This window comes from Ixodes scapularis, unplaced genomic scaffold, assembly GCF_016920785.2.
Source record: "Ixodes scapularis isolate PalLabHiFi unplaced genomic scaffold, ASM1692078v2 PGA_scaffold6__148_contigs__length_123643588, whole genome shotgun sequence".
Lineage (NCBI taxonomy): Eukaryota > Metazoa > Arthropoda > Arachnida > Ixodida > Ixodidae > Ixodes > Ixodes scapularis.
The window spans coordinates 16,784,758-16,803,088 of NW_024609881.1; the positions used below are offsets into that span (position 1 = coordinate 16,784,758).

Sequence of the window (18,331 nt, forward strand, 5' to 3'; positions counted from 1 at the left end):
GCATTTCTTGTTTGTGATCTGCTCGCGATATCGGCTCGCGTAACATTTTAGTTATTCTCGCGTGTATATTACATCATGAAATGTGAATCTGCTGCATTCGCGATTTGGGGTATCCGCTCCCCAGTTCGTAGCGGATTTCCGTGTTTTTTTTCGCGAGCTACGCGCGTGATATAGATTTTTAGTTGTATGTAACATGCGCGAGTTGTTCCCGCGTGTATATTGCATCGTGAAACGTGATTCTGCTGCGTCCGCTATCTGCGGTATTTGTTTCTGTGACATGCGAGTTTGTAGCGTACTCCCGTGTTTTTGTCCCCGATCTGCGCGCGCGAAATCGGTTTCCATGACAGGCAAGATTGTAGCGGGCTCCCACGTCTTTATTGCACCATGAAACTTGAATCTGCTGCATCCACGATCTGTGGGATCCGTTCCCGTGAGTTGTGAGTTCTCGGCGGGTTTCTGCGAGTCCTTCCCACCGTGAAACGCGAATCTGCTGTGTCGGCTACTTGCGGTATCCTTTGCCGTGACACAGGAGTTTGTACCGAATTCCAGCGTGTTTATCGCTTCGTGAAACGCGATTTACCGTGTGCGCAATCTGCGGCATCAGTAACCGTGCCACGTGGTTTGTAGCGGGGGGCCCCGGCTTATCATTAATTTTTGATAAAGTTTTGCTGTAGCATCCCCAAAGATAGCCCACCCCATGTTTTTCACCATTTATCTCTTCATTTTGGGTGGGCATCCTTACGGGATTTTATGGTAGAGAGGTTAGACAAAGCCAAGATTAGCTTTTACGGATGTTTTTTTTCTGGTTGTCTAATTTATTGGAGAAGGTGGATAACAGCTCTAAGAAAAATTTAGCTGTCCCACATTAATCCACAGTGCAGTCCGAGCGATAGCTACGACACGTCGGGGCGAAGTCGTTGGGCATCGGCATCGCATTCACGCAGCGTGGATCAGTTGGGTGCATGAACTGAAGCGTTCAAAACAAAACAAACATGTTTTGTTCCGAACGCTTTTGATTTGTTACATTTTGTTTTGAATGCTTTTGACCATCAACATGGCCTATGGGTTGTTGTTTGAATGTAAAGACACTGGGAACATAGGATGGACTTGATGGTGCTCCTGTGTTTGTGGCAGAGCATCACAAATAAACCTCATGGCAACGAGCCTTTCCACATCCATCCATGGCAAAGTGCCGTTCACACGGGCGAACTCACTTTAGGTGTTCATTGCAGTTAGTTACTCGCAACGTGAGCTAGCACCTCCATAAATATAATGGCATCTGGGTTGGGGGTCGTAATAGTCTAACCCCTAGAAGAGTCTTTTTTATGCACGTTGGTCTCAGTAGCCAAAAGACGAAAGCATTTTACCGAAGAGCTACAAGGTTTCTTACTCGGAAAGCTTTCGTCCTCGGTGCCCCTAGGGATTTGGTGATTTGCTAAGCGAGCAGGCAATCCCCCATACATTCTCTGGAACGAACTCGCAGTGTCCTGCCCATGGCACAATTTCAGCCGCCGTGCTTGGCACGCTAAAGGCCTACAGCTGTATTCGATTGTGATTGAGTGCATTGTGCTCGCTTGCTTACTTCTCATTTTGTATGCGGCATTATTTCACCACGGGCATAAAACACTTTTTAACAATGTTGTAGTTGATAGTAATTTCTCACAAATACCGCAAAGCCTTCGATCCAGTTATATGAATCTCCGAGGCTACCGATAAATGGCGCCAGCATGTTCAATCGTAAGCCGTTGGAGGTGGGCAGAGCGCGCTCAATCGCACTCAAACGCAACTGTGGGAACCAGCCTTAAGCATGCACCAGAGAGGTTTACAATCCCAATCAGAACTGTGCTTCATCGCCGCTTCGCCCTTCCGCAGGATGCGGAGTTCCTGCGCTACTCGCGTCTGTTCCGGTGCTCCAACGAGAAGGGCTACTTTGCCGTGTCGGAGAAGTGCGCCGACTTCTGCCAGGACGACCTGGCCGAGGAGGACATGATGATCCTGGACAGCGGGTCCACGGTCTTCCTCTGGGTGGGCAAGAAGTGCAGCGACGTCGAGGTCAAGCTGGCCTACAAGAGCGCCCAGGTAAACGTGGGCGAGATCCCCCTTTTCAGGCCACTCAGTGCTGCACCAACCGGCCCGTGCAACTGAGCCAACTGGTCGGGCCACTCAATGTTTGCGTTTGGCACAAGTGCCCAGGCGACTTGTGCCAACTAGCCAGGACACTGACAGGGTATTTATGCTCGCCGAGGTTTTTAGTTGTATGTGACATATGAGAGCCCAACTACCCATAACAGAATTTTCGTCTCGAAATTCGGTTTCTTTCCGCCCGAAAACCGCTAATCGAGAACTGGCCGGTTTGACTCACGCTCACTCTCTTTACCGTGGTAACGGGCCAAGATTTCTAAGGTTTATACACAACCACCAAATTTATTCAAAGTTGTGGGTCATTGAAGGCACGCACTCAATAATAAAAATAGAAAAAAATATGAAACCCATTTTTGTGGCTTTTAAATAGCTGCAACTATGTTGATTAAAAAAAAAACTTGCACAGAGAACCGGAAGCATTCGGTGCGTTTGCTGCGTAATTCTCAACATGGCGTATCGCGTATTGTGGGACTCACGGGGGCAATGGCAGCGGACGACGGGCGTGGGACCTCTACTTCAGAAGTGTCGTTCGCGGTACCAGCAAATCTGTCTTCCTTCGAAAGAGAAATTTTGGACCGGTCAAAACAATTAGGAATCACGCCGTACGACACGCCCGACCACCAAGACAATTTGCACGAAAACGTCGCCGAGTTGTCACCCCTTCTTGTAGCTGAAGACATGGCTCGTCTTACAAACACAAATTGTTAAGAGCTTGAAAAACGCACAAACGTCAAGCACAAAGTGCGTACTTTGCATTGAATATGCATGCATGCCTGGCAAGTGTCTTTGCTGCAGGGAATTTGTTGTAGGTAATGCAGCCGGTCGACCTACTGTCGGCCGGCTGTATTACTACGAACGAGGAGTTCCCCCTCATCTGCCTGAACATTACGATGTTAAAAATGTTGTATTTCGAGCTCCACAATAGAAAGCTGCCTATGCCCAAGGACATCCACAAGTTTATGTTGTCAGGAAAAACATTTTTTCGTGTTGTGGAGTACAGTATAGACCACTTACAACGTAGCCGCTTATAGTGCAGGACCGGGTATAACGCGGCTTTTTTAAACCACCGGTTCGCCTCCCATACAACTCCCATGTAATTGCATACTGCTTAAAATGCAGGCGAGCGAAGGGAAATACCGGTTATAGTGCGGTTTCTGGAACAGCCCGCCAAACGCGCCGACCGACCGGCGCAGCGAGCACGCTTCCCTGTGCGACACTAGATAACGGCGCTAGCCGCAAGCGGCACTCGCGGGGCAAGGAGGTTGCTCGAAGAAGCGGGGAGAAGCGAAGAGAGAGGCTTCAGTTGCCATAGCGACGGGGCGACGGAGGGACGCACACGTGTTGCTCACGTGCGTGCGTCCCTTCGCTGCGTTGGAAACAACCGCAACGACAGACCAATCGCAGGTTGAGGAGAAGTGTTCGCGCGCGTTGCATGCCGGCCGGCCGGCTGCTTCTATCCGCAAACATAGCGTCGGTTTTGATCGTCGACGTAGTCGGCGTGGTGGAAGTTCATCGTTTCGCGTAGAAGCGCTATCCTTGACTGTGAATTTTCTTTGCGTGTCGCTATGATAACCCAGCACGTACTAGAAGGGAAGATACACCTACTTGTGCGGCGATGTTGTGGCGGCACTCTCAAGACGGCAGAAACGCCCGTGTCGTCGTGTTTGTTTACTTCAACTACAGTGGAGCTTTCTAAGCATTTGTGTTTTCGAACATCGCCCGGATTTTTTATTTGGAGCATTTCATGCCTGTGCTCAAGTTGAAGGTATTACTGGCGCGTACCGTTTAAAGGACGCAAATTTTCACGCGTTTTCATCACCAGAGAAAAGTGATTAGGGTTAGCAATCCTGAACGCTCGCAATGTCCGTCCACAACCCGCGACGCCATTAAAAGGCTGCGCCAGGCAAAAGTCGCTCATTTCTTTCAAAATGTGTGACACACTTGAAAGAGAAGTGTACTAGTCTGGTGAAATAAAGACTTCCCTCAAACTAAGCTTTATTTTTCATCTAATATAAAATAAATTGTTTTAAAGGGTCAGTTGTCTCATGGCATGTATTTTGGCCTGAAAAATTGATGTTTTGGTTATAGCGCGTACCGCGCTATAACCAAAACAAAACTTATAGTGCGGATTTTCGCGACTCCCGGGACATGCGTTATATGCGGTCTACACTGTAGCTCAGTGGAAAGATGTCCGCTTCGCCCTTGGTTGTATCCCCCTGTAAGCATAGAAAGCTTTTTTTTTTTTTTTTTGTCCAAGATTTTGCAATATTTACTTTTCTTTTTTACAATTGTCTCCGAAATAAAAAAAAATAAAAAAAGTTGTGGAGGAAGCGTTGCTGAACTAAATGGTAGGGGACTCCCTTTTTGACACCTGCAAACTCCATGTAGTCACTTTGCACAAAATACAATGAGCATATAAATCGGGTAGCGTCCACTTTCCGAGGTTCCCGTAACTGTTCTGCCGGGATTGCAGCCAGCCATTGATCCTGACCCGCTGATCTTTCGGAAACTTATGCACTCTGCCGCACAATGCCACTTTTGGATACACAACCTTTGAGGCAGCTCCCCACGCAACATCTTGGGGGCATTCTTTTCGGAGCCGATCACGGGCATTCAGCACTCATTTCCAACTCTTCAGTGTAAAAAAAAAAAAAAAAAAAAACTCGAAGTGCAGAACAGCAAGCGGAACAAACATCAAGACGCAGAGCAATCGCACGGCAAACAGTACCTGCGTTGTCTGCTGCGCTTGGCCGCAGAAAAAATAAAAGAATGCGGTCGGGTGTAGCCCACGTGACTTCCGGCCCGGCACTCTCTCTCCTCTATATTTGACCTCCGTGCGCAGGTTTCTGTTTCGAGCAGTTGCATTTCTTGGCTTTATTAAAAATATATGTGACTCTGTTGCAATATATTTATTGGGTAGTCCTTTGACACGATACTAAATCACCTGGCAAAAAATGAACTTTTTTTTTTAAGGGGTGTCGGTGTTCCTTTAAAGAGATACTTCAACAAAATTTGAAATATACCCATCCTGTTCAGAAATAGGCTGAATATTATCCACTATATCCGTAAATGACAATCGCACGTTTGTATTTTGAGCCTGATGGCTGTATTTTTCGTTATAAACGGCCCACTTTGGCAAGCGCTTGGAGAGCAGCCAGCGGGGAGCACGTCACATCCGGCGAAATCGTGACGTAATTTGTCTCGGGATGAGAGTAGCTGCGGCGAAGCTGACGTCGTCAGGATGCCCTAGACGTTCCAGCCACCGAAGCGGTCAAAGCAGGCCAGCGGTTGTGGCACCGCAACTAACCGCAAAGCTGTTTCTGTGAATTTTTGGTGACGGGTTAATCTTCTGTAATCTTGTAGAGGGGGAATAGCGACGTCTGGGACACACAAAAGAGAGTCCCATTCAGTGGCAAGTTCCTCCCTCCCCTCTTCTCTTGTGCTGGCTGTAGAGCTGTCGGGATGACGTCAGGTTCAAAGTATATATAGCTCTAGGTGAGACAGGCATCGTCACTACCTGTCAAGGTTCCTAGACGGACATTACAAATGAGGCATTAGCGACATCCACCAGGTGCTCTTTGCTAACCGTTTAATTTGTTTTAAAATTCCTTTTCCTGTCTTTATCTCTTTTTAACGAGATATTGGTGCGTCCGATGTGATACTGCTCCTTTGAACACGTATAGGCCGAAAAAGAAGCACCGAAATTTCGTTGTAGTCTCAACTGGTCTTGGCATTCGGCAAAACTGCCCAGGTCGGATGGCGCAAGTGGCCCTGGCAGTTGCATCATCTGCCCCGACCACTGCTCCTAGCTTGGGATGCGTGAGCAATGTTTGAAAGGCCCAGGTGCCACAATGCTAAGGGTCATCTGCTTGTCTCTGTCCATGGTGCCAGAGCCACTACTCTTCAAAGTACTGACCCTTTAGCCATCTTATTGCCTAAAATCGTTGTGGCTAGTCGTGTAACTATTGCCAGTTGTGCCCACTCTACACTAGGTAAGCAAATGGTGGCGTTCACAAAACAATCAGGTAGTGAAGTGTCAATGCTCTAAAGGCTGGTTCACATACGTGTGACTGCTTACGACCGGAGAAGTTTAAAACCAGTCTTTAAGCCTTTTGTTGCTGCCCACAACCAGCCGCCCGATCATGAGCAGTCACAAGAGGCTTAAAAACCAGAGAGCAGCTTGTCCTGCTTTTTTTAACCCACAACAGGGTATAGTGCTGCTCCTATTGTAGATTTAGCATTGTTATGTCTGTGTGAATTAGCCTCCAATGGCCGTTCGGTTTTGGTATGGCCAAAGAGGTTTCTGGCTGTACTGACGTCTTGTGGTGGTCGGTACAGCCGAAGTAACCCCTTTGGCCTTACCAACACCTATGCTGGAACGGTCCCTCCCTGTATGCGCTCTTCTCTTTTCCTCGGATGATTCAGAATACCTGTGTCCCAATGCAGGTGTACGTCCAGAACCTGAGGGTGGCCCAGCCAGATCGTCCGAGGAAGCTCGTGGCGACCTGGAAGGGCAAGGAGTCCCAGCGCTTCACCAAGTGCTTCCACGGCTGGGGCACCTACAAGACGGTCGCCGAGTAACTGCCAAGTGAAGGCCGCCGTCTCAACCAGGTGTCGGCCATGCAAGTAGCCGACACCGGGCCAGATGCGACGGGTCAAGCCAGCAACCACGGGTGGAGCTAATCGCACGCCAAAAAGCAGACGACGCCTATCATCGGCTACACTCGAGGTGGAAAAGCGGATGTCATGTGGCAGGGTGCTAGGGAGAACATGGTCCCGAGGCTGGGCTGTGCGGTGCGTGTACATTGACCTTGCCCCGCTCAAGCTTCCACCACGGTGTTGCCAAACCGTGTTTTCACTAACTTATTTATTTATGTTGCCCTGCTCTGGAACGCCGTATAACCACGTGCGGCGAAATGCCATTTTGCTTCATTCCCAGGAAGTGTAGAATGGTTCAGTGCAATGAGAAGCTTGTGGTAATTGTGGCCAGTGGCAGGGGAGGATTCTGTGTCAGACTTGGGGAGGCGCTAAGCATTCGGCTCTGACGTCGCAGACAGATGTGACGTCACAGGCAGAGTGCTGCTCAGATATGCAACTAAAAAAAGAAACTGGTATATGTTTTCAAAACGACACCTCGCAGTGGCGGAACGGAGCGCCGGAAACGGGAAAGGGGGGGGGGGGGGGGGGGGGGCAGCAGGGGCAGGGCAGGGGGTAGGCGTGCGGATGGTTGCTTTCTTATAAGCGAGCATTCTTTCTTGTTGTTAGGGCCGTCAGCTCTGGCCTCAGGAAGGCTGCCTCCCTCTAGAAAGGTTGTCCTTGGGTTGTCACCTCCCCCCCTCCCCCCCTTTTCCCTTGAATCTGCCCGCCCCTGCACAGTGACATCGGAAGTATTGTGGAGATGGAGGGGGTCAATGGGAGGATAGTTTCCTTCCTCCAGATTGTTTACTAGGAATGTCTAAGAGGAGGGGGGCAAGGACAGTCATCTCCCCCACCCCCCCCCCCCCCCCCCCGATCTCCTGTTCGGATGCCACCAATTGTGGCATGTTTTTTCCACGATCTGCAATGGCGGGTGTGAGCCACCCTTGACCTATGTCCCAAAGAGGCAATGATCCAAGCAATGGCCACGCACTTCACCAAGGAATGCCCAACCAGTGGTGCCAAAGGGTCTTGCCATGTTACGGAGCAGCTTCTCCGATGCCAAGGCTGCTTTTCGAACTTTTTCGTAGTGCAACATAATTGCGCATTTGAGGAGTTTCACATTGCCTGTGCTGAATGATGCTGCAGTTTTCCGATGGGCGTGCCTGTGTGTGTTTATGAAGTGAACCATACGAAGTTTACTGTCATGTTGCCATGTGTGTGTGTTTGTGTGATGCGTTTATAAATAAAAGATGACATTTTTTCCGAGTTCTGCATGTCTCTGCAGCTTCCCAAAAGCCTGGCTATTGGAATCTGAGCAAAATAATATGTAAGTGGGTCTTTAGCAGCTTATCTTGGGGAGAATGGGTTTGCATTATGTTAGCTAAAAATAGACTGTCAGCAAGTCTTATACAGCAACCAAGTTTATCTGCCCTTTCTGGAGAGGTACAGTGATGTCCTTTGCTAATCATAGCAATGGCTGCCTTGCCTCTTTATGGCTTTCGGAAATCCAACAGTTTATTAAGAGCGAGGACTTTGCCTTCAAGAAAAGGGAGATGAGAGTTCGACGGATGTATTGTTTTTGTTGACTGACAACTGCCAGGTGTGCTGCAACCAGCAGAACTTGCGCTGGTCTGTGAGCTTGTCCCTGGGTGGCTTGCTGAACGCAAAAACGTTGACAAAGCCTTGTAGAGGCTGGCAAAAAGCAGGATAGTTGCGATAAGTAATGATTTCAACGAAATGACCACAGCTTGCAAACCAGTGTGCAGACAAACATTTAATATAGGACGTGGGGAACGCATGCGGCCATTGTTTTTGCTTCATTTTTGATGTTTCACCGCCTCCAAGTTGAGCTCTCAAAATAAGACACAAAACTTGCAAAACAATGTTTGCATGCCCAATTTCATGGATGTACTTTTGGAATTTGAATTTTGCAAGGCGTGCCAAATGTGCTGGTTCTTGTCTTCCGCAGCAGTTTGCTAGCCACCGTAGAGAGGAGTAACTGTGTTTGCTAAACTGGAGTTTCACCGCACACGTAATCACTTCCTCACCTTTTCACGCCCCTCTGATGCGCAGAGACATTCCACTTTTTCGTACCTCCGTTTTCATAGACAAAGAGACGCGTTTTGGTAGACTGCTCACCATATTGCAACGAAAAATGAATTTAAGGGCCGTTAAACGAGCTCACTGCAGCACACAAGAAAAGCGAATGCAATATATCGTGACAGTCGTAGCGTCCTCGATCATCCGCACCGATGCACACCAGACGTCCTCGATGAACAGAGCGCACCCTCCTGGTGCGACTTTTCATGGCACGAACGTGCACCAAGAAAATCGACAGTGCACCGGGGTGCAGTCCCGTCAAGCATCGCGGCCAGGAGCCGGAATCGAGGAGGCATAGCAGACGCGCACTCCATTGAGATGGCTACCTTGCGAGAATGAATGCTCCTTGCGGCAGCACTCGATAATTTCCTCAGCTCTTCTGACAGCAAGGACGACAAGCTTCTTACCGTCACCAAGATTACCAACAATCGCTGTGGTAGCAAAGAGTGCCCGAAAGTTATGAATTTCATAGAAAGCGTTGCGAGGCGTTTCAATGACACCGAGGTATAGCTACTATCTGGTGTAACTCTTTCTTGAACCATCAGTGATGTGCAAAATATGCTTGCGGAATCGTCGCCCGCTTCGTGACCCCGTCGACAATTGCATCCCGGCGTTCATCTGTGTGGGACGCTAAATCCGCGAGTAAAAAAACCAAAAGAAATAGACCCCTTTCGAAAGTCACGTGCTCATTGTTAGAAGGTCTGAAGCACCGCACAATGGCGGAACAAGCGACACCACAGAACATGAGATTCTAAAACTACATACGCTAGAAATGAAGTGTTATTAGTAAAGTTTCTAGGGCTCCAACATCGGCAACACCTTGTGTCTGCCATTGTGCAAAGACCCACAGCACCCTAGCAGAGGGCACCGCGCGCAGACGAACGCAAGGAAAAACGAACAAAACACGAGGTAATGCATGGTGGCGCTCGCTGCGGCGCAGCACAGACTTCGCGCTGCACCACCAAGGAGCGCTGTGCACCGTCCTGGTTTCAGGGCGATTCCGGCCGGCGCAGGAAGCTCCTCCCACCTATTTCCAAATTAGCAGAACGAAAGCTGGAGAGGAGGTTGCCTCCTTCCCCGCGTTCGCTCTGCTAAGGTGGTAAGAGGTGGGAGGAGCTTCCACTTCACTCTTTCAACCTGTCACCGACTTTAGGGTGTTCGTTTCTTGTGTAAGATGTAGCCCTGTCTCTACATGGACTATGCGACTTAGCAGAACTCTAGGAGAAACAACGAGGCACTTTGGCAGCTACGCATTCGTACGATTTATTGCAGCGTGCCGCCGCGTCTCGCCGAGAGTCCGTAGTGAGCCAGCTTGAGGGGTAACCAACAGCCGGGCGCTAATGAGGGGAACTACAGCCGATTGGCGCCTCGCCTATCCGTCGTCGTCGTCTTCGTCCGGCACGAAGATGTCGTTCTCTTCGAGGAAGGCAGCCCCCTGCCTGCTGATGGTGGCCCCCACGTACAGGCCCGGCAGCACGGCCAGGATGGCCTTGACGACGCCCAGGTTATTCGTCTCCGGTTCGGGACACAGGGCGCCGGAGCTGGAGCACACCTTGCCGCGGGCCGACTGCAGGTTGGGCAGGGAACGGCTCAGCTTCGACGCGTTTTTCAGCTGCGTCAAGGGTGAGGACAGCCTCCGAAGAACGGTCGCCATCTTCGTGAGGGTCCGACAAGGCGAATGGATAAATAAATAATCAAAGGCATGTGGCTAAAGCTTTTCAGTTAGGCGGCAGCTCGCGCCATCTAGAAAGTATTTTAAAGTCCAGCAACGGTCTCGGGGTTTTTGCGTTTGATCGCACCTCGGCTACGTGAGCGCTCGTGCAGGGGTGCAGGCCACGGGTGTAGGCGTGGTTAATCAGACTAACCTCCAGTGGACTAACCTTCCGCCGTGGACTAACCTCCCGCTCGCAGCCTTTCACTGACGTCGTTATGTCCACCATTTTGTTGTTATGACCTTTCGGACCTGTCCGATGCGTATCGAGGGCAAGTATTTCAAGGATTGACTTGGCAGCAGTCAAATCCGCATGTAATTATTACCGCTATTTATTGTTTATGAACTGCCTGCATGGTGCGTGCCAAAGGCAGTTATTTTAAGGATTCATCTGTTGCCATCAAATTTGTATCTGACAACAAAATGGCGGATTGACGTCACCTGAAATCGGACTGCCGTGCTCCCGTAGCACTGGCCGTTGGTCTGCCAGATCATTCATTCATGCATGAATAAATTTATGCTGCCAGAACATTCATTCATTTATGCCTGAATGTTCTGGCGACATTGTTACCCACTGTAGATGAGGAACTTAGCCAGTGATATGGTGTACTGCAGAGAAGGCTACAAGCGCACGAGAGCTTGTGCCGCCGAGATCTGCCCTAGTGCCACTAAATAAGCTACGCTTCAGAGTAACGACACTTGGCCATATTGTGTCTTAAAATCATGGTTGCCAGTTATCTGAAGCTTTATCTGAAATCACAGGAAACGCCTTTCCGCCCTCCACAAATGTTTAAACAGTTCGTAACAGAGCAAAGCAATATTGCGTGACCTTAACAACGAATCTAAATCTGAGGAAGTCGCACTTTTGAATCATGACGATCGGCAGTTGCGTCTGCTCTGCATACGAGCCATAATGGCGGCGCCCACAACAATGCCGGGGAACGGAGTGCCGATACTCTAAGCGCAGCTCATTTAGTGACTCTAATCTGCCCAAGAGCAAGGAGCTCGCGCTTGTAGCCTTTAGTAGCGAGCTTTCGACGTGCTCCGAGTTGGGGCACTAATCTTGACACACTGTTGGCGAAAAAGTTGGTAGCCGCGATTAGCTAGCGGCCTTGGCGCCGACCAATCGCAGGGGTCGAATTACTTGCCGACGTTTTCGCCAAGTGTCCTGACAGGTGTGCGCTAGCCCACTCGATTACCGTCGTTCCGATGAGGATTGCTTTGCACCCGAAAACTGATCGACACCACCGCCGCCCCGCCGCCCTTGGGGCGCGGATTTCAAATGGCTGCAAGAACGCTCGCCGAAAGCACGCGGAGCGTGCAATCAGGGGCTGAGGGGGGGTTAGATGTTGGTCAGCGTACTAATTTTGCTCATGCAAACATCCAGAGGGGGGTCAGGACATCCGGACCGAATCCCGGAGAAAAGCTCACCGGAGAAAAGCTCACCGGAGGAAAGCTCACCGGAGATAAGCTCACCGGAGAAAAGCTCACCGCAAAACCGGCGGATGCGGAGAAAAGCTCACCGATTTTTTTTATATATATGGAGGCTGTTGGATTCATGCGTAACATATATCAATTTATTATCATTAAATTTCGTCAGCTTTGTCAAAAAGAAAATGTCCTTTTTTGTATTATTTGCCAAGCTTATTGAGTATATTGCTCCCAAATTAATAATGGCGGGCCACTGTTTCCTGCGGCTTACTCTTTAGGCAACTAAAGCTTAACTGAAAATTTTATGAACTTGAATAACATGAAAAAGTTCGAAAACTTATCTCTCCCCAAAACCTAAAAATCAAAACTGTAAACACCGAAAATCCGAAAGTGCATGCGCAACAACGCGGTGCCTGAAATTCTCTTCGAAGCTTTTATTAACCTTTGAAAACAGGATAGAACAGTCAGTAGGATATTCAGGCTTCTTTCTTCCACGGACATGCACGTTTTCTAGCCGTTCGTGCTGGTGTCTCCGCACGTTGCCTTTGCGTGATAGTGCCCTTCTAAGGTGAGCCACTCATGACTTTCAGAGCTGCACACTGGCACCGTTGTTACTCGTGACCTATATAAGAAATAGTCTTCTGTAAGGTAGCGAATAGGGCGAGTTGACGCAATCAGCCGACACTGATTGCGTCAACAAATACCTACTGAAGCTGTTCTCGCAACTAAAGTTTTCTCAGTGAAATTAACAGAAAGAAAACAGCGTAGCGGACACTGATTGCATCAACAAATACCTACTTAAATATTAGGCACTACAAAATATTTGAAGCTGAAACGGTTCACACACCGCTATTCATATTAGCTCACTAAGAACAAACCTCTTTATTTGACAGAGCTACCGACGGCGCACCCTCAGTTCTCAATAAATTGTTGTCTTTTTTACCAGTGTACGATGTTCTGATATCATTTTTGCGGCTTAATTAATATACAGAATGGGTGATTACTAATTTCTGAGGAATTAGTAAATATGCCCAATGACCTTCAAGAATATTACAAGAAAGAGGAATTTTTTTTAAATGAAGTGGCGAATGCGAATTGTCTTAAATTGTCATGTTTAACGCAGAATCCGCTAAGTTAAACAAAAAAAAATCGGTGAGCTTTTCTCCGCATCTGCCGGTTTTGCGGTGAGCTTTTCTCCGGTGAGCTTATCTCCGGTGAGCTTTTCTCCGGTGAGCTTTTCTCCGGTGAGCTTTTCTCCGCCGCCCATCCGGACCCCCCCTCTAAATCCGCCCCTGCGTGCAATCGGCACTCGCTCTTGGAGCAAGGGCTTTTGTCTCTGTGCACTCGGCAGCAAGGCGACTACAGGTACTATGAAGGCCTTTGTTTGCGGGCTTTGTGTACCACCAAAGCAGTGCGGTGTCGGCAACCGCGGGTGCAGCCAGGCGAAGAGGGACGAGCAGAGACGCGGCTGTAAAACGAGAGCGCCGGGCAGTCACAGGAAGCGTGCAGTTGCAGTTCAGGCGTTCAAGCGCCAGCTCATGAACAATGTAATGTGTGGGACTGACTGGTTTCGGGCGGACGAGAGTTTCAGAGATCAAACATATACCCTGGATAACGATACGATGCATACGCGAAGGCGTCTGCGCAGTATCGGGTATCAGTATCAGAATCATCGGAACGATCTGGAATTCTGGATGTTGATCGTTGGATCGGATGGTACAAAAACGACCTCGCGTGCGCTGCGATGGTAGCTGTGGCACTGTTTTATCTATCTAACTATCTATCGATTTCTGAAAGCTTTAGGCACTGTTTTGTGAAAAGACTGCAGGCGCGAGCTGGTGGTAGCTAATCACCTGATGCTGTAGTGCAGAAAAGGAAAGACTTTTTTTTTTTTTTTTTTTTTTTGTCGAAGGAACAGACACAGAAGGGAGAGACGTTCCCTTGTGTGTCTGTTCCTTCGACTAAAAGTTTTCTCATGGTCATGTCCTCAAGGTCGCGAAGCGCCGGTCACGTACGTAAGCGTCGGTGGCTGACTTACAGGTGTACACCCCCCCCCCCCCTTGTTTTTTTTAAAGCACCCCCTTAATTTGCAACGACTCCTCTGTTCTCAATGCCCTTTCCCCCCCCACCCCTAACAATTTAGAGCCCCCCCTTCCGCCCCCCCCCCCCTAAATTCAATTGCTGGGGAAACCTTTGCTGACGTCTTTGAGTTCGTCCTTCAGGTCGCTCTTGACATCGACGCTGTCCTAGAGGTCGTCTTCGACGTCGTTCTTGAGGTCGTCCTTGATGTTGTCTTTATGACCTCTAGGATGTCATCCTTGAGGCCGCCCTAGACGTCGTTCTTGACGTCGTTTTCTAGGGTGTCGTCCTAGACGTCATTCTTGATGTCGTGTTCGATATGTGTACAGCACATTACAACTGTTTCATCACCGTAGCATTTCATTTTCCAATTGTTCTCACTAGCAATGCTCTTGTAAAGCTACCACAACTCATTGCGTTTACCAGTGGCCAAAAATGCAGCCAATTATTTCTTTTTTCGTTTTTTGTAGGTAGCTGGGGCAGCCAGGGAGTTGTCTTAGTGCTGCGTTTTCTGCCAGAGCGATGGTACACTTACGCGAACGTGGCCGTTCAAGAACAGGTGTCACGATTTGGTTACAAATAGTCGGCTCGACATGACTCTCGCAGACGAAGTCTGTCGGCTGCACGTAGAGTCACTGAATGTTAGCATAATTTCGGGTGGTTCTCTTTGTTGTCGAGTAGCAGACAGGGAGAGCTGCAGTGTGAACGTCTCGTATGCTGCGTTGCACCGTGGCACGAGGCACTTCTCCCAACTTCTGGAAGCCGAAACCGGCCAGAAACAATACGAGAATCACGCAAAAACTGCGTAAAACTATGGGGCGTTGTAGCCCGGCACACGCTACCGGTCATGAAAGGACGGACTCCTCAGCCTCCTAAAGCCCCTCTATCCTGGGAAAAGTCGCGCCATTCATTGTTGTGCAAATGCTCGAGACACGTGCCGCGCGCCACTTCTGGGAAGAGCATTGCGTAGGAAATCTATAGCTCAGTGCTGCGCTGTGCCGCCATGATCTTCCCAAGTGCTGCACGTTGCATGTGTCTCGTGCATCGACGCACCTTGCGCTACTTTTGAAACATGAAGGGGCTTGCAGCCTCCGGGTTGGTGGCGCACCCTGGCGACAGGGGGGAGAATCGTGTGCCAATTTTTGACGCGGTGGCTCTTTGGCGGAGGCAGAGCCAAGGGCTGTGGGGGGGAGGCGCAGCGTTACGCCACCTGAAATATTTCTATCGCCGTGGTCCGGACAGTGGGGGCAAGTTGCTTGCAGTCAGCGCCTCGAAAACTTCCAAGAGACAGAGGTCTACCGGTATCTCTTGTGACTTTATTTATTTTATTAATTTATTTATACATACTGCGACCTCATATGAGACCATTGGAGGAGTGAACGATACAGATACACGAACAAAACAACACACAGAAAAATTGGGAGCCAATCCACTTTGTGAAGGTGGGTGACCAGCGAAGCTGTTTAGCACACGACAAAGACTGACACGGAATTTCGAAGAAAGGTACGAACACATTTATTGTCTTGATCGGTGGTCATCGTGACGAAAGGTACGCACACACACGTGCCGCCTGCCGTCGCCACTGACATTCTCGTTGCCGTTCCCGCCATTGCTCTTCGTAGGCGCGTTGCTCTTCGGGAGTCCGGACTATACGCGGCCCTAGGACGAGAGAAGAAAATTGAAAATGGAGAACAGCAGCCCAAGCTTCAAGGATAATGCAGGGAATGGTGTTCCACGTGCCGCACGCCTTCCCCGTATAAAAGATTCGAAGTAAATAACCAAAATAAAGCATTGACGAACACGCGTGCAAGGTGCCATTTGTTTTGGGCTTTTGCTTTGGAACAGTTACTGCTGCAGACGCCGGCAGGTGCGGCGCGTGGGTGCGGTGAGAGCGTAGAGTTTTTGGTCACGCGCACGAAAAATCCACGCAACCCTAGCCATAAACAGCTTCGCTGTAAAAGATGCCATTGAAAATCATTAACTGGAAACGACATGCAGTAAGGGAAAGGAAGATATTCTTAATTGCGCTAATAAAAGCGAATAAAAAAGTATCTGTCCGTTAATTTCATTCCAGTCATCAATAGTTATCGGGAAAAACGAATTTTTAAAACATTTTTTAAATGTTTCCTCTTCCAAAACTAAGATTAAAAAAAAAATGTGTAGCATTCGTATGTTAATTGCTTGCCCATTGTCCGTAAAACGCGTCAAAGGGGGCCCCAGTACAAAAGAGAACTCTGTGGCTGTCCTTCCGTCTTCAACTTCAAGAGACCACCAGCATCAACAGCTTTGCTCCTTGCAACGAGAAGGCCACGCTTACATTTTGTTGCTCTAACACAGTCTTGTATAACAAGCTCATATACACTAGCTCGTCTAGAGAAGGGTACATTATAGCATTCATGTTTCACCGTTAAAAAGAGAGAAAAATCCCCTTTCGTTCTGAGCTGTTTTGAATTGAAACTGACTAGCATTTATTTATATTTCCGGGTGCTAGTACGGGGCCCTTTGGCTGCTTGGGGCCCGGGGCTGCAGCCCCAATGAGCCCGTACCTTAATCCGGCCCTGCGCACCACCACCGAATGCAGCGGAAGTGCTCTGCGGCATTAAAATATAATTTTCTTGCAAGGAGCAAAAGTACGCAGGCGAGTTGCTTAGGAAACGTCATAATCTGAACTCTGAGACAAGGAGGAATAAAATAACGGACAACACGACACAACATATCAAATGTTGTGTCGTCGTCCGTTATTTTTCTTTTCCCAGACTTTAGATTATGATAATTTTATTTTCTTGAAGCAAGCAAGGACAACAATACCCTCGTAAGAAACCTGTGGAGATAAGCATGATTGAGAGGTTTATTGTATGCACACTGCACAGCCCCAAAGCTGCTAATATTAGAGGAACGCTTTCAGTACGAAAGCCGTCGAAGATTGCATTATCTTCTATTACCAGGTTGGATATGTTGGATAGCTTTCTATTTTTGACTCTTATTCTATTACTCGCCTGTTAATTTTCTTCTACCTTTCTGGGAAATCATCTGTTCATCACGCGCAAGACAGTTTAAAGTTCAAACTCCCGCCAAACAATGACGTCAGGATCACCCGGGCCGTTGTCATAGCAACGAGGGTAGACGCTGGCCAGTCGTCTCGCCGACTCCCGTACCTTACGAGATTCTGCGGTGTTCGGCGACTGGCAGCAGCAGCAGCAGCAGTGAAGAGCGAGAGAGAGCTCGAGTCGTCGCAGTGCAAGCAGCCAAACCGTGCATCGAATATGGCCTCGAACTGTAAATACTTCGACGAGGATTCGGTGTACCGCATCAACAAGAAGGGTCGCGTCGAGTTCGGGCTGGTTCTGGAGAACGCCGAGTACGTGACCAGTGAGGAAGAAGACGAGGTGTCCCTCAACGTACCCCAATGGGACCGCATGAAGCGCGGACACGTCCGGGTCGCCTGGCACCCCAAGGGCCGCGAGGAAGTGCTCTCCGAGAAAAAAGTACGTGGCCCCGGGACCCCGAAAGGGGCTAGAACCGGCTGGGCGAGAGCCGACCGGCCAGTGAGCACCAACTAGGTAGCAGCTGTCGGTTCCTTTTCGACTGCGTCGTGACCGCTACCGTCCGGCGGTCGACTCACCTAATTTCCGCCTGCTCTTGCGTGAAATGTGACTCAGAGGCACTGCTAGGGCAAGAACGTTCTCCAGTCACTGCTTCGAGAACGTTCTTGCTCTGGTGTCCGGTCGGTCGGCTAAGAACTCAAGGCCGGAGCCTGCATGGGCATGTCCGAACCTGCCATGGCGTTCCGAACGCAACTTTTTTTTACGATTATTATTATTTATTTAGATGCGTGTGTGGGCCTTTTAGCTCTCATTCCTTTCTGGGAGCATACCGTAACATCGTAGCCGACACTCTATAAGTAAAAATTGAATGGAAAGGGGAGAAAACTAAACGGGAAGTGAAACTCAAGAAGGGTGAAAAAAAAAAAAAAAAAAAAAAAGAAGTTTGATTTGGTTCCTCGTTTACTCTTGGTTACATCAGCTCACGTTACACCACGTGAGGAGCATTCTGTTATTCTAGACGCGAACCTAGGTTACCTAGGTGCCAATGCATCGCGAGCTGTCAAAGAAGAGTAGCCATCATCATCAAAACTTGGATTTTCCATCCCATATCATAAATTCTTTGAACAGAGCATAATTTTAAGGGGTGGTCTACCTCATACTGTTTTCTTTTAATGTACATAAACTT

General features: G+C 49.0%; 3 protein-coding genes across 4 annotated transcripts in view; 2 read left to right on the forward strand and 1 right to left on the reverse strand.

Annotated features, from left to right (window-relative positions):
• The window catches only part of LOC8040389 (protein flightless-1), a 94,645-nt gene extending 86,599 nt beyond the window's left edge, over positions 1–8,046 (forward strand). Inside the window, exons 28-29 of the mRNA XM_029995004.4 lie at positions 1,873–2,079; positions 6,589–8,046. Coding sequence (XP_029850864.2) covers positions 1,873–2,079; positions 6,589–6,723 — 342 coding nt within the window. The 3' untranslated portion in view covers positions 6,724–8,046. The remainder of the gene's footprint in view (positions 1–1,872; positions 2,080–6,588) is intronic.
• Positions 8,047–10,118: 2,072 nt separating this feature from the next.
• LOC8040394 (essential MCU regulator, mitochondrial) lies at positions 10,119–10,567 on the reverse strand. Its single transcript, XM_002414170.5, has one exon. The coding sequence runs from the start codon at positions 10,532–10,534 to the stop codon at positions 10,253–10,255; it is 282 nt and encodes a 93-aa protein (XP_002414215.2). The 5' UTR covers positions 10,535–10,567; the 3' UTR covers positions 10,119–10,252.
• Positions 10,568–17,267: 6,700 nt separating this feature from the next.
• The window catches only part of LOC8040386 ((E3-independent) E2 ubiquitin-conjugating enzyme), an 83,891-nt gene continuing 82,827 nt past the window's right edge, over positions 17,268–18,331 (forward strand). For both annotated transcript variants that reach the window (XM_042294395.1, XM_042294396.1), the window contains exon 1: positions 17,268–17,586. In XM_042294395.1, coding sequence (XP_042150329.1) covers positions 17,365–17,586 — 222 coding nt within the window. In that variant the 5' untranslated portion in view covers positions 17,268–17,364. The remainder of the gene's footprint in view (positions 17,587–18,331) is intronic.

Coding starts and splice junctions, on each gene's coding strand:
- LOC8040394 (XM_002414170.5), bottom strand. CDS start 10,534: ATGGCGACCGTTCTTCGGAGGCTGTCCTCACCCTTGACGCAGCTGAAA.